Source organism: Ranitomeya variabilis, chromosome 1 (genome assembly GCF_051348905.1).
Source record: "Ranitomeya variabilis isolate aRanVar5 chromosome 1, aRanVar5.hap1, whole genome shotgun sequence".
NCBI classification, from domain to species: Eukaryota; Metazoa; Chordata; class Amphibia; order Anura; family Dendrobatidae; genus Ranitomeya; species Ranitomeya variabilis.
The window spans coordinates 387,680,277-387,697,003 of record NC_135232.1 but is presented as its reverse complement, the minus strand read 5'-3'; the positions used below and the strand labels follow the sequence as shown (position 1 = coordinate 387,697,003).

Here is a 16,727-nt window from a genome sequence, read left to right as displayed (position 1 = left end):
TAAACCGCAATATTGGACTCAGGTTACCATGTGCATGACTCCTGAACACCGCGAGGTGATACGTTTCCTGGTTTTACATAAAATGCATGATTTGGTCGTTTTGGGGCTGCCATGGTTACAGCCCCATAATCCAGTCCTGGACTGGAAGGCTATGTCAGTCTCAAGTTGGGGCTGTCGTGGTATTCATGAGGATTCCCTGCCTGTGTCTATTGCTTCTTCTACGCCTTCGGAAGTTCCGGAGTATTTGTCTGATTATCAGGATGTCTTCAGTGAGTCTGAGTCCAGTGCACTGCCTCCTCATAGGGACTGTGACTGTGCTATAGATTTGATCCCAGGCAGTAAATTTCCTAAGGGAAGACTGTTTAATCTGTCGGTACCTGAACATACCGCTATGCGTTCATATATCAAGGAGTCTCTGGAAAAAGGACATATTCGTCCGTCTTCTTCCCCTCTTGGTGCGGGATTCTTTTTTGTGGCAAAAAAGGACGGATCTTTGAGACCTTGTATTGATTATCGGCTTTTAAATAAGATCACTGTCAAATTTCAGTATCCTTTACCGCTGTTGTCTGACTTGTTTGCCCGGATTAAGGGTGCCAAGTGGTTCACCAAGATAGACCTTCGTGGTGCGTACAACCTTGTGCGCATTAAGCAAGGTGATGAATGGAAAACCGCATTCAATACGCCCGAAGGTCATTTTGAGTACTTGGTGATGCCTTTTGGGCTTTCCAATGCGCCTTCAGTTTTTCAGTCCTTTATGCATGACATTTTCCGGAAGTATCTGGATAAATTTTTGATTGTTTATCTGGATGATATTTTGGTTTTTTCTGATAATTGGGATTCGCATGTGGAGCAGGTCAGGTTGGTCTTTAACATTTTGCGTGAAAATTCTTTGTTTGTCAAGGGCTCAAAGTGTCTCTTTGGTGTACAGAAGGTTCCCTTTTTGGGGTTCATTTTTTCCCCTTCTGCTGTGGAGATGGACCCAGTCAAGGTCCGAGCTATTCTTGATTGGACTCAGCCCTCGTCAGTTAAGAGTCTTCAGAAGTTCTTGGGCTTCGCTAACTTCTACCGTCGTTTTATCGCTAATTTTTCTAGCATTGTGAAACCTTTGACGGATATGACCAAGAAGGGCTCCGATGTAGCTAACTGGGCTCCTGCTGCTGTGGAGGCTTTCCAGGAGTTGAAACGCCGGTTTACTTCGGCGCCTGTTTTGTGCCAGCCTGACGTCTCACTTCCCTTTCAGGTTGAGGTGGATGCTTCGGAGATTGGGGCAGGGGCCGTTTTGTCGCAGAGAGGCCCTGGTTGCTCTGTTATGAAACCTTGTGCCTTTTTCTCTAGGAAGTTTTCGCCTGCTGAGCGAAATTATGATGTGGGCAATCGGGAGTTGTTGGCCATGAAATGGGCATTTGAGGAGTGGCGTCATTGGCTCGAGGGTGCTAAGCATCGTGTGGTGGTCTTGACTGATCACAAAAATCTGATGTATCTCGAGTCTGCTAAACGCCTTAATCCGAGACAGGCCCGCTGGTCATTGTTTTTCTCCCGCTTTGATTTTGTTGTCTCGTATTTACCAGGTTCAAAGAATGTGAAGGCCGATGCTCTTTCTAGGAGCTTTGTGCCTGATGCTCCTGGAGTCGCTGATCCTGTTGGTATTCTTAAAGATGGAGTTATCTTGTCAGCTATTTCTCCGGATCTGCGACATGTGTTGCAGAGATTTCAGGCTGATAGGCCTGAGTCTTGTCCACCTGACAGACTGTTTGTCCCGGATAAGTGGACCAGCAGAGTCATTTCCGAGGTTCATTCCTCGGTGTTGGCAGGTCACCCGGGAATTTTTGGCACCAGAGATCTGGTGGCCAGGTCCTTTTGGTGGCCTTCCTTGTCAAGGGATGTGCGGTCATTTGTGCAGTCCTGTGGGACTTGTGCTCGAGCTAAGCCTTGCTGTTCTCGTGCCAGCGGTTTGCTCTTGCCCTTGCCTGTCCCGAAGAGACCTTGGACACATATCTCCATGGATTTCATTTCTGATCTTCCGCTATCTCAGGGCATGTCCGTTATCTGGGTGATATGTGATCGCTTCTCCAAGATGGTCCATTTGGTTCCTTTGCCTAAGCTGCCTTCCTCTTCCGATCTGGTTCCTGTGTTTTTCCAGAACGTGGTTCGTTTGCACGGCATCCCTGAGAATATTGTGTCAGACAGAGGATCCCAGTTCGTTTCCAGGTTCTGGCGATCCTTTTGTAGTAGGATGGGCATTGATTTGTCGTTTTCGTCTGCTTTCCATCCTCAGACTAATGGACAGACGGAGCGAACCAATCAGACTTTGGAGGCTTATTTGAGGTGTTTTGTCTCTGCTGATCAGGACGATTGGGTGACATTCTTGCCGTTGGCTGAGTTTGCCCTTAATAATCGGGCTAGTTCCGCCACCTTGGTTTCGCCTTTTTTCTGCAACTCTGGTTTCCATCCTCGCTTTTCTTCGGGTCATGTGGAGCCTTCTGACTGTCCTGGGGTGGATTCTGTGGTGGATAGGTTGCAGCAGATCTGGAATCATGTGGTGGACAACTTGAAGTTGTCACAGGAGAAGGCTCAGCGCTTTGCCAACCGCCGCCGCGGTGTGGGTCCCCGACTACGCGTTGGGGATTTGGTGTGGCTTTCTTCCCGCTTTGTTCCTATGAAGGTCTCCTCTCCCAAATTTAAACCTCGTTTTATTGGGCCTTACAAGATATTGGAAATCCTTAATCCTGTATCTTTTCGTCTGGATCTTCCTGTGTCGTTTGCTATTCACAATGTATTTCATAGGTCCTTGTTGCGGCGGTACATTGTGCCTGTAGTTCCTTCTGCTGAGCCTCCTGCTCCGGTGTTGGTTGAGGGCGAGTTGGAGTACGTGGTGGAGAAGATCTTGGATTCTCGCCTCTCCAGGCGGAGGCTTCAGTACCTGGTCAAGTGGAAGGGCTATGGTCAGGAGGATAATTCCTGGGTGGTCGCCTCTGATGTTCATGCGGCCGATTTAGTTCGTGCCTTTCATGCCGCTCATCCTGATCGCCCTGGTGGTCGTGGTGAGGGTTCGGTGACCCCTCACTAAGGGGGGGGTACTGTTGTGAATTTGCTTTTTGCTCCCTCTAGTGGTTACTAGTTTTTTGACTCTGGTTTTTCTGTCATTCCTTTTATCCGCACCTGGGTCGTTAGTTAGGGGTGTTGCTATATAAGCTCCCTGGACCTTCAGTTCAATGCCTGGCAACGTAGTTATCAGAGCTAGTCTGCTGTGCTCTTGTCTACTGATCCTGGTTCCAGTTATATCAGCTAAGTCTGCCTTTTGCTTTTTGCTATTTGTTTTGGTTTTGTATTTTTGTCCAGCTTGTTCCAAATCTATATCCTGACCTTTGCTGGAAGCTCTAGGGGACTGGTGTTCTCCCCCCGGACCGTTAGACGGTTCGGGGGTTCTTGAATTTCCAGTGTGGATTTTGATAGGGTTTTTGTTGACCATATAAGTTACCTTTCTTTATTCTGCTATCAGTAAGCGGGCCTCTCTGTGCTAAACCTGGTTCATTTCTGTGTTTGTCATTTCCTCTTACCTCACCGTCATTATTTGTGGGGGGCTTCTATTCAGCTTTGGGGTCCCCTTCTCTGGAGGCAAGAAAGGTCTTTGTTTTCCTCTACTAGGGGTAGCTAGATTCTCCGGCTGGCGCGTGTCATCTAGAATCAACGTAGGAATGATCCCCGGCTACTTCTAGTGTTGGCGTTAGGAGTAGATATATGGTCAACCCAGTTACCACTGCCCTATGAGCTGGATTTTTGTATTCTGCAGACTTCCACGTTCCTCTGAGACCCTCGCCATTGGGGTCATAACAGTGGTCCCACCACTGGATAGGTGATAAGTTGAATAATCCCTTTACACAACATAATACTTGTGTTTCATTAATTATATACTAACATACTGTAGTTAATTAAATATAATTCTGTTAGATAAGACTTTGAGTTTTAATAAATATTCTTGTCAGCTGTCTGTTATGACAATTAACATAGGCATATATTTGTAAATCTAAAAATAAATTTTATATATATTGTGATGCAGTGACCCCTGTGGCAGCTAGGGGGTGCTGTGTGTGCTCTTTGGGATATGCATGGAGGCATATTTGTTGTTATAATGGTGGTGGAACAGAGTCTGGCAGTGTTGTGAATGGCCGATATGTGTCGCAGAGGGAGTCTGCGTAGTAAGTCTGATGTAATGTGGTTGTTCTGGGACTTGTAGTCCCTCGAGTTTGTGTAATGGTGTATAGTTAGTATGGGAGACTTACTAGGCTAGTTGTGTGAGATGGGCGGGACAAACTAGCCACACATCCACACTCCCATCCAGGGGAGTGGTTAAGGGTATATAATGTGACCAGGGTGTGGGTCACATGTTCCTCTATGGTTCCAGTGTATGGACCTGAGTGGTGAAGGTCCTGGAAGTATGTGTTGGATTTCCTGGGAGTAGGAATCCTGAAGAGCACATACCAGTGTGTTGGATTTCCTGGGAGTAGGAATCCTGAAATAGCACCTGGTGGGACTTAGCTACTGGTGGCCCCAGCTGGGGATGGACGTCCTGAATAGTACCCGGACTGGCCACCTATGTGATCCTGTGTAACCTGGGTGTTGGGAGGTCCTGAGAGTAAGACCGGATCCCTGAATAGCACGAGGTGAGGACCGGGATCTGCAGAGCCAATGACAGCTACTGTGTGGGGAAGCTACAGTCCTTCAGTGGGTCTGGACTGACTAATGTGTGCCGGCCAGGCAGGTTGGTGATCCCTGTGAGGCAGCTTACCTGGAGGAGTGGACTGACAAGGAGTCAGCAGATGGAGCCGGAGCTCCCGTCAGGTACTATACAAACTGTTAGTGCTTGTGTTGTTCTATGAACTGAGTGGTCTCCCACGGCAACTGAACGGAGTGAGGTTCGACGTGATTAGAGACTCCAACCCAGAGTCACAAAAGCTGTATGTGACTTGGGACATTGGTGAACTGTACGGCGTACGGACACCCATGGTAACTGGACGAAGTGAGAGATCCAGCATGTTTAGTGTCCGTGAGACAAAGCCGTAAATGAAGTGTAAGATAAAGCTGCAAGTTAATATCACCAGTTGGTGCCTGCTGTGTTTTGTGAAATGTATATAATGAACTGTGCATAACCCGGTTTATGACACTTTAATAAACCGTATAGACTGTGTTTAAGCAAAAAATCGTGCCTGACTTCGTCAATTCCGTGCCAAGCGAGTGTCCCCAATACGCTCAGTAACAGCAATCTTACAATATATATATGTATATATATATATATATATATATATATATATATATATATACATATATATTCTGTAATGTCAATGTTGATATTTGGCTATCTACTATATAATTGTCTAGGGGTCACTTCCATCTTTCTGTCTGTCTGTCTGTCTGTCACGGATATTCATTGGTCGCGGCCTCTGTCTGTCATGGAATCCAAGTCGCTGATTGGTCGTAGCAAAACGCACACGACCATTGCCACGACCAATCAACGATGCGTACAATCCGGAAGAAAATGGCTGCTTCTTACTCCCCGCACTCACCCCTCCGGTCACCGCTCACACAGGGTTAATGCCGGCGGTAACAGACCGCGTTATGCCGTGGGTAACGCACTCCGTTACCGCCGCTATTAACCCTGTGTGACCAAGTTTTTACTATTGACGCAGCCTATGCAGCGTCAATAGTAAAAACATCTAATGTTAAAAATAATAAAAAAAATAAAAAATCATTAGATACTCACCTTCCGCCGCCTTTCCCGCTCCTCGCGATGCTCCGGCCGGTCCATGCAAGCGGCACGTTACGGTGGCAAGGATGGTCTGGGAGAAGGACCTGCCGTGACCGCGGTCATGTGACCGCGACGTCATCACAGGTCCTGCGTGCCTGCGCGAAAAGGAGCTGCCATGACGTCACAGTCATGTGACCGCGACGTCATCATACCCTGGGACCAGAAGCTGCCGCCTGCACCCCACACAGGCGACAGAACTACAACGCGCCTGCGGAAGGTGAGTATATGTTTATTTTTTATTTTTTTAACCTGTGACATACGTGGCTGGGCAATATACTACGTAGCTGGGCAATATGCTACGCGACTGCCCAATATACTACGTGGCTGGGCAATATACTACGTGGCTCTGTGCTATATACTACGTCACTTGGCAATATACTACGTCACTGGGCAATATACTACGTTGCTGGGCAATATACTATGTACCTGGGCAATATACTATGTACCTGGGCAATATACTATGTACCTGGGCAATATACTACGTTGCTGGGCAATATACTACGTTGCTGGGCAATATACTATGTACCTGGGCAATATACTACGTCGCTGGGCAATATACTACGTTGCTTGGCAATATACTACGTTGCTGGGCACTATACTACATGGCTGGGCAATATACTACAGTCACTGGGCAATATACTACGTGGCTGGCCAATATGCTACGTGGACATGCATATTCTATAATACCCGATGCGTTAGAATCGGGCCACCATCTAGTATATATATATATATATATATATATATATATATATATATATATATATATATATATAAATACAGTCGGGCAAAAAAGTATTTAGTCAGTCAGCAATAGTGCAAGTTCCACCACTTAAAAAGATGAGAGGCGTCTGTAATTTACATCATAGGTAGACCTCAACTATGGGAGACAAACTGAGAAAAAAAAATCCAGAAAATCACATTGTCTGTTTTTTTATCATTTATTTGCATATTATGGTGGAAAATAAGTATTTGGTCAGAAACAAAATTTCATCTCAATACTTTGTAATATATCCTTTGTTGGCAATGACAGAGGTCAAACGTTTTCTGTAAGTCTTCACAAGGTTGCCACACACTGTTGTTGGTATGTTGGCCCATTCCTCCATGCAGATCTCCTCTAGAGCAGTGATGTTTTTGGCTTTTCGCTTGGCAACACGGACTTTCAACTCCCTCCAAAGGTTTTCTATAGGGTTGAGATCTGGAGACTGGCTAGGCCACTCCAGGACCTTGAAATGCTTCTTACGAAGCCACTCCTTCGTTGCCCTGGCGGTGTGCTTTGGATCATTGTCATGTTGAAAGACCCAGCCACGTTTCATCTTCAATGCCCTTGCTGATGGAAGGAGGTTTGCACTCAAAATCTCACGATACATGGCCCCATTCATTCTTTCATGTACCCGGATCAGTCGTCCTGGCCCCTTTGCAGAGAAACAGCCCCAAAGCATGATGTTTCCACCACCATGCTTTACAGTAGGTATGGTGTTTGATGGATGCAACTCAGTATTCTTTTTCCTCCAAACACGACAAGTTGTGTTTCTACCAAACAGTTCCAGTTTGGTTTCATCAGATCATAGGACATTCTCCCAAAACTCCTCTGGATCATCCAAATGCTCTCTAGCAAACTCCAGACGGGCCCGGACATGTACTGGCTTAAGCAGTGGGACACGTCTGGCACTGCAGGATCTGAGTCCATGGTGGCGTAGTGTGTTACTTATGGTAGGCCTTGTTACATTGGTCCCAGCTCTCTGCAGTTCATTCACTAGGTCCCCCCGCGTGGTTCTGGGATTTTTGCTCACCGTTCTTGTGATCATTCTGACCCCACGGGGTGGGATTTTGCGTGGAGCCCCAGATTGAGGGAGATTATCAGTGGTCTTGTATGTCTTCCATTTTCTAATTATTGCTCCCACTGTTGATTTCTTCACTCCAAGCTGGTTGGCTATTGCAGATTCAGTCTTCCCAGCCTGGTGCCGGGCTACAATTTTGTTTCTGGTGTCCTTTGACAGCTCTTTGGTCTTCACCATAGTGGAGTTTGGAGTCAGACTGTTTGAGGGTGTGCACAGGTGTCTTTTTATACTGATAACAAGTTTAAACAGGTGCCATTACTACAGGTAATGAGTGGAGGAAAGAGGAGACTCTTAAAGAAGAAGTTACAGGTCTGTGAGAGCCAGAAATCTTGATTGTTTGTTTCTGACCAAATACTTATTTTCCACCATAATATGCAAATAAAATGATAAAAAAACAGACAATGTGATTTTCTGGATTTTTTTTTCTCAGTTTGTCTCCCATAGTTGAGGTCTACCTCTGATGTAAATTACAGACGCCTCTCATCTTTTTAAGTGGTGGAACTTGCACTATTGCTGACTGACTAAATACTTTTTTGCCCCACTGTATATGCATTACATGTATGCATGTATTTTATTTTCACATGTCAACAAAGAAATCCTCATTGACACTATCCACATCTACATACCACACACAATAATTATGAATCTACATTTACATCTGAGATTTGTGAATATCACAGTTCTTTGACAGACCATATGCATTACTGACAATTGGAAGTAAATATAGAATGACAGTATTGGATTTGTAGATCCTGGATCTCGCTATCATTTTATTTGCACACTTGACTTTTCTTACACTGAAAGAACTGAGGATTTCTTCACAAATCATGTTTGCTGATGCAAGTAACGACTTTGTAATAAGCATCTATCTCTGCTGAGCAAAAAATTTCATTTGATGGCGAATGTGTCCAACACATGAGAAGTATGTATCAAGATTTTATTTTGCATGTGTTCATTTTTTGTGGAGCATGATCCAGTCCTGGGCAATCCAGTAGCAGTTTCCTCCTATGTTATATTATTCTACAGAAAGTTCATGATTGCTATTTTTTATGATTTTATAACAATCTAATACTAAAGTGCAGATAATCAGGAGAGACTATCATAACTTTCCTAAAAGCCTAGGCAGGGAATGCATCAACCATTTTGGGGTGATTTCAAATAGTGAAAGAACATCAAAACTCACAGCTCAGCTAGAGATATAGGAAGAAAAAGCCCTGAAATATTGGACAAATACTCCAGGCAGTAATTTGCTGTACAACTGGAGAAGGGAAGAAGAGGAGTGTAGTAGTCAGTGAATAATAAAGAGATGCAAATGATACAGGAGGGAGAGCAGAGAAATGCCAACAGCAGTGTCAGACTCAATGGGTTTGATCTGTGATAGGGTGCAGCTGGAATCTGTCCTACAGCATTTGAATTACAATTACACATTTCTTTCTTCATGCAAAATACATTGAATTCTGCACATGTATCTGCCTACCTACCTAGCATTTATTTTTACATTTTGTTTTGCTCCGGTTGCATAATTGGGGGTTGAAAAGAGTGTGTAATGTTGATTATAGTGTTGTACAATATGTATAGTAAAAGAAAAAGTTGCAATGGCAATGGACGGGGTACCGTAAAAGAACAAGCACCCATACCCTGGCTAAGAATGTGGGAACCGCCAGTAGCAGCAGATGCACCCTCACTACAATTTGCACCAGCTGTCTGGGCATTAGAACTACAAAACACAGGTCACAATTGACCTCCTTTATCTCATACAGGAAGTGGAAAGGAAGCAGAGGGCGTTGAGAAATATGTTGCTCATCACTCGTCTTGGTCACAGCAGGATGATGATACCTCTGGCAGCGACACCATCAGTTTGAGTCAATATTCTGCAAAGAATGATCTGACTGATCACTAATGACCAAGAGGGATAATTATTGGACTTTTTATGAAAAGTCTTCCAGTGGGCTGTGTTTTTTCATGCAGGAAAAACAAAATTCTCAATAGGTGAAAATAAGGTACAAATAAAACGTCACGTTAATTTACAAACTTTAACATCTGGTATTTTCAGCAAGCAACAGATAATCCAGTAAACCAATGCATTGCTTTACTGAATTATCTGTGGTTTGAAGAAAATAACCAGATTTTAAAGTTTGTAAATACATGTGAAATTTTATACATACATCATTTTTATCACTGGAGAATCTTATTTTTCCTGCAGTTCCATATCAACCTGGACTAGTGCAGCTCTGTGCAATTTTTCCAGTCCCAAACAAGGTGCAACCAGATCTGGTAAGCTGCCTCTCCCCTTTCCCTTCCCGGCTGTTCATGCATTTGTGTTTCTTAACAGTTGTTTACTACTATATTACCCTCCGTTTCTATAGTGAGGTCCTTTTTTTTTTTTTTTTACTAAGGCTGGGATTTATTAAAGTGCTTGAAATGGTTTGGATACAGTCCTAGGAAACCTCAGAGTGTTACACATGTCTTTTCAGGACAACTGGAGGCTTTGTAGTATTGCAATTCATGGTGAATTGATTTTCTGCTAATCAATTTTTTGGAAAAAGTTTGTCAAACTTGGCAACTTCGAATTTCAATACATTCGATCATCTCTACAGCTGCCCTATTTTATATCAATAAATAGATACATAGTGTACAGGAAACGACACTTTTTATGTAAAATGCTGTCCTGTTGTACATGAAATGTGCAAGAGAAGAAATAGCATACGCCTTACTATCAATAATAATGGTAGTAATAATAATAATAATAATAATAATAATAATAATAATAATAATCTGAATCCCTTTGAAGGTTCATAACCTGACTAAATGCACTTGGAGGTGACACTATTATTTATTTAATTTTTTAATGGAACTTTTAATAAACATCTTGATACATACAGTAATAACAACAAGATGTATATGAGTGGTGGTGGTAGTAAAGTGAGGTGACAAATGTGATAAATAATGCTAACACTTGAAAGAAAAGCTCATGCAAAATAAGAGAGTTACTAAGATCTAGGGCTGAATGAAGAATAAAAGTTACCTCTTCTTTTTGTGGTATCTATTCTTACCTTTTTAACATCCCTGACCAAATGGTATAAGGTATTTGATGGCCCATGTCTCTGAAAAATGGAGAAAAGTAAAAAGAAAGTAGTGAAATTAGTTTAGTACCATGGGTAATCGTGAACATTACCATCACCTTATAATACATAGCTGCTCTCAAATCAAAGCTGGTCAAAATAGAACGTTAATTTACAGAATAGAAGTCAAGTTTTGCCCCTTCTCTATTTTCTTTTTTTTTCCAATGTGTCAGTTAGATGTTTCCAATTACATATCTAATTGCAATTTAAGATCAAGAAAAAAGGAGGAAACACATAATGCAGCTGTTATATAAGTCCATTTATTGAAAATTAAAAAGTATTGGGTGTTCTGTCTCCGCCATCTAATTTGTTACCTCCGATTATCTGTTTGCATAATTTGCAGTTTCTCAGCCAGTATACAGGACTTGATATATTCATACCTTTATTTGTAGTGCTTTGGCTCCCTCTAGCGGTCAGAGATATGTTGACTGTTCTATTTTTCTGTTATGTATTTTTTATGTCTGATTCTCCCTTGCAATGCATTATGGTAGCTCAGCCTACATTTCCCTCCATTATCCTTTCACTTCCAGTTTGCTCTCCAGGAAAGACGCTTGCACTTCATCCCCCTTGCGATTGCATTGCCGGTATGTCTTTATGCTCTTTGTAGATATTTCTGCTCTATATTAGCCTAGCTTAACCAGTTGCTCTCCTAGTTTAGTTACTAGCCTTCTAAATGTAATGCATAACGTTTATCATGTGTAGTATGTATCGTTCTATACCATGTACTGATTCCATGTATATCATTGTTCACAGTTTCACCGCATCAATATACCACTACGTTTAATAAAGCACAGACTCAACCACAGTCTCCTTATTGGACCCGGTACAGCGGTTTAGCTGACTGGATAGCTACAATGAGCCTGCCTCATTTAGTGAGGACAGAACATTGGGTTATCCATATGAAAAAGTAATTGCCCTCTTAAAGGGAAATCTATTAGTTTGCTGCCTAAACCACCAGCATGAATTAGAGCCTAACTGCACAAGTAAATCCAGCTCCGTATTTCTGCGAAATGCGTTAGTGTTTCAGAGAAAACATGGTTCAATAATCCGGCAAGGGACCATAAGATGAGAGTAGTAGAGGAACAGCGCTCCATCCAGGTGTAGTAATAGAAGGAAACCTTTATTCCGCCATAGTGCAACAACGTTTCGACCGGCAGTAGGTCTTTGTCTACTGACGGTCGAAACGTTGTTGCACTATGGCGGAATAAAGTTTTCCTTCTATTACTACACCTGGATGGAGCGCTGTTCCTCTACTACTTTGATTGTTGGATTTATCCAAGAGGGTTCCTTGGACTTGGAACGGGCACCCTTAATCAGAGAGTTCTGTCAGCCCTCTTTTTTTATGTATTGGCATAAGATGAGACGAGTCTCGTGCCACCTTTAGCTGTCTACTCCCAGCACTGATCTAGTTGATTAGTAGGTCACATTTTTAAAGAAGTTGTCCACTACTATAACTTTTTTTTTTCATAAATCTTGCTATTATGTGCCACTGAAAACATCTACTGTGTTTATTTTAGCAATATTACCTTTTATCATGCAGTAGCAGCACATCTTTACTCCGTCTTTTTGGGAAAAAAACAGATCCTGCAAATGTGCTCGCAGGATGCATTTTTTACCCATAGACTTGTATTAGCGACGGATCGCGATGGATGGCCACACGTCACATCCCTCGTGCAATGGATCCGTCGTGCTTTGTCGGACCGTTGGCACAAAAAAAGTTCAAGTGAATGTTTTTTGTCCGTCATGTCCGCCATTTTCTACAGCGCATGCGCGGCCAAAACTCCACCCCCTCCTCCCCGGACTTCAGAATGGGCAGAGGATGCGTAGAAAAACTGCATCCGCTGCCCACGTCGTGCACAAATTTCACAACATGCGTCAGTACGTCGGCCCGACGCATAGCGACGGACCCGTACCGACGCAAGTGTGAAAGAGGCCTTCATGAGAGTTGAATTTAAAAAAAAAACAAAAAAAAAAACGGAAAAAACGGCGTGGGCTCCCGCGCAATTTTCTGCACCAGAGGGGGAAAGCCGATGGCCGGGGGCCAATATTTGTAGCCTGCTATGAATATCAGCCCGCAGCTGTCTGCGTAGCCTTTACTGGCTATTAAAATAGGGGGACCCCCCCAAAAAATGACGTGGGGTCCCCCTATATTTTATAGCCAGAAAGGCTACACAGACAGCTGCGGGCTGATATTCATAGCCTATAGAGGGGGGCCTTGGATATTGGTCCCCCCGGCTACAAATACCATTCCGCAGCCGCCCCGGAAATGGCGCATCTGTAAGATGCGCCAAATCCAGCACTTAGCCCCTCTCTTCCCACTCCCGTGCAGCGGTGGGATATGGGGTAATAAGGGGTTAATGTCACCTTGCTATTGTAAGGTGACATTAAGCCGGGTTAATAACGGAGAGGCGTCAATAAGACGCCTATCCATTATTAATCCAATACTAATAAAGGGTTAATAAAATACACACACATTAGGAAAAAAGTATTTTAATATTCTTCATTTAACCATACTTACCATACTTCAGCGCCTGCAAAAAACGTAAAATAATAAACCGCATACTACCTGTCCACCGTAGTCCAATTAATAAGAGTGTCCCACGACGATCTCCCCTATAGAACAGTGACATCGGGTGATATCACTGCTCTATAGGACCCTCAGTGACACACTGACAGGAGACAATGGCTCCTGCAGTGCATCACTGAGGGGTTACCTTAGGACAAAGTCTCACTTTATGGCAATTGCTGCCTGGGAAAATTTCTCAAACAGCAATGGCATAAAGTGAGACTAGGAACTATTTTATCACAGGGGCGTAGGAATACAATGTGAGGAATACATTGTGGAAGGATACCTTCCATCATTGTATTCCTGGAGCCCCTGGTGAGCGGTCGCATCAGCTGATGCTCCTGCTCTCCACGGGAGATTGTCAAGGGACACTCATTTTAATTGGATTTCTGCGGATCAGGGAGTATAGTGTTTGTTTATTATTTTAATATTTTTTTACAGATGACACTGGCTTCGGGGATCAAGGTGACAAGTGATGGTGAGTATGTACTATATGTTATACGTACTGTATGTCTGTATGTATGTATGTACTGTATGTATGTACTGTATGTCGCATGTTGCATGTCGTCGCATGTTGCATGCCGCCGCATGGTGCATGTCGTCGCATGGTGCATGTCGCATGGTGCATGCTGCATGTCATCGCATGTTGCATGTCGCATGTCACATGTTGCATGTCGTCGCATGTCATATGTCATTGCATGCTGCATGTCATCGCATGTTTCATGTCATATGTTGCATGTTTAATGTAGTCGCATGTTGCATGTCGCATGGTGCATGTTGTCACATGGTGCATGTCGCCGCATGTAGTTGCATGGTGCATGTCGCATGGTGCATGATGCATGTCGTCGCATGTCGCCGCATGTCACATGTTGCATGTCATCGCATGTCGCATGTCATCGCATGCTGCATGTCATCGCATGGTGCATGTCGCATGGTGCATGTTGTCGCATGGTGCATGTCGCCGCATGTCGGCACATGGTGCATGGTGCATGTTGTTGAATGGTGCATGTCGTCGCATGTTGCCTCATGCCATCGCATGGTGCATGTCGCATGTCGTCGCATGTTGCATGGTGCATGTCGTCGCATGGTGCATGTCGCATGGTGCATGTTGTCGCATGTTGTCACGTCACATGTCATCGCATGGTGCATGTTGCATGGTGCATGCTGCATGTCGTCGCATGTTGCCGCATGCCATTGCATGGTGCATGTCGTCGCATGGTGCATGAAACATGGTGCATGTTGTCGCATGTTGTCACATGTCATCGCATGGTGCATGTCACATGTTGCATGTCGTCGCATGTTGCATGTTGCATGTCGCATGTCGCCACATGTCGTCACATGTCGCATGTCATCGCATGGTCCATGTCGTCGCATGTTTTCACATGTCGCATGTCATCACATTGTGCATGTCACATGTCGCATGTTGTCGCATGGTGCATGTTGCATGTTGTCACATGTCGCATGTCATTGCATGTCGTATGTTGCATGTTGTCGCATGATGTCACATGTTACATGTCACATGGTGTGTGTTGTATGTATGTACTGTATATGTGTATGTGTTTTTTTTTCATTTAATACATTAGCTGGATGATGGGACTACTAGTGTCCCATCATTGGCTAATGTTTCACTTACTGTCACTGTAGCAGGCAGAGCCCGATGCGACTTGTAGTCCCATCAGACGAAGCCTGCACACAGAGACACCCCCGCCGCCACCACCGCACCGCAGCAGACCCCAGCACGGCCAGCAGACCCACCACACATCCCGGCGCTGGCATGCAGGCCCCCGGCGCTGGCACGCAGACCCCCGCACATACCGGCGCCGGTATGTGCGGGCTGGTGCCGGTATGTGTGGGGGTCTGCGTGCCGGCGCCCGGGGTCAGCGTGCCGGCGCTGGGGGTCTGCGTGCCGGCGCCGGGATGTGTGGGCGGTGCCCGCCCGCACATCCCTGCCTAGCCCCACCCGCCCCCAGCCCTGCCCTGCAGCCCCCAGCCCCGCCCACAGCCCAGTCACTCTTGATGAGTGACTGCTGACTGTGAGGCTGGGTCACGCCTGCTCATGACGTGACGTCAATTTCCAGAGTCTGGAAATTGACGTGACGTCGACGGAAATAAGCGGCGGCTGCAGCCTGGGGGGTCATGTGACCCAGACTCAGCCGCCAGCATAGCGCCGCTCCCAGGCGAAAATGGCAACGGAAGGTATTTGCACAATTCATCAGGGGCCCCGGGGGGATACATTGGGGGGTTAATTGAAAGTAGTGGACAAGCCCTTTAATTTGCTACGGAAATTCAATATGCTGATATCAAATCTTAGAAAATATTGCACCTTGGTTCACAATGTTGTGGAAAAAGAGGTCTTACAATCTCATTTTATAAATGTGTTTAATTTTTGAATTATGGATTTAGCTTCCTGTACCCTGCCTGCATCTATATTACACATTGGATTTGCTAGGCTTGTATAAATCACTGAGATTGTAATGCACTACACCTGGGGACATGTATCTGGCAAAGAAACTGATTATTTATAACCAAGATGCTCTGAAGGCTTGTGTTAGGGTTCTCAGCCATTGTGATCTACAAGAGAAGTAAGGTCGCACAAATACATGCATCCGAATAGGAAACGGAGGCAATCACTTGTATTTGTCACATTTCATAGGAATTCATTATCCCGAATAAAAATGAATAATTTATAAGGAGTGAACTTCAGAGGATAACAAGCGATTATTATTGTTTTATTGTTCTGTCTCGCACACAGGTATTTCTATGCACTTCAGGGCAAATACTGATAAATATGGATGGGGTGTAGGGCTTTCTCAAGCCTGGAAAGTACTTATGATTTTATAAAAAAATTATCCGCCATTCTTGTGTCTCACTTGTATCGACCCGTATTTATCATGTCGCACTTGTACTAACTTAGGCATTGTTCAGACGTTCACAGGGAAAAAGATTTCTAAAATCTCATAGCTTTTGCTGGTACTGTAAAACGCAGCTTCTAATTTGCGTAAAAAAAACAAAAAAAACAAACAAATCAAATACGTAACATATGAACATAGTTTTATGTTCTTATTTTTAAGGCAATAGCTCCAATATTTCTGATATATTGCCTGAATATTCTCCCAAACTACTAGTCTTCAACCACTGACTATGGGGCCACCTGTAACTGGTAACCTTATAAACCCTCAGTTTCTGCCATAGGAACCAGTGACAAAAGAGGTAATTTTGGTAGTTAAATAACAGTATTCAACATTTAATGCAAAAATATTTGGCAATTTTAGGGTTACTTATTTCTCCACATTTTATATGAAATAATTTCCTATAGGTGGCTTACCAAGATGGATCCCTATACCTGATTGCACATTGACAATCTACAAGAGAATGGCTGTTGTGATCTTATTTGAAAG

General features: G+C 44.1%; 1 protein-coding gene across 6 annotated transcripts in view; it reads right to left on the bottom strand.

Moving 5' to 3' along the window:
• TRPM3 (transient receptor potential cation channel subfamily M member 3) overlaps positions 1–16,727 on the bottom strand; it is a 1,089,849-nt gene that overhangs the window by 225,076 nt on the left and 848,046 nt on the right. For all 6 annotated transcript variants that reach the window (XM_077249054.1, XM_077249055.1, XM_077249056.1 and 3 more), the window contains exon 12: positions 10,695–10,745. In XM_077249054.1, coding sequence (XP_077105169.1) covers positions 10,695–10,745 — 51 coding nt within the window. The remainder of the gene's footprint in view (positions 1–10,694; positions 10,746–16,727) is intronic.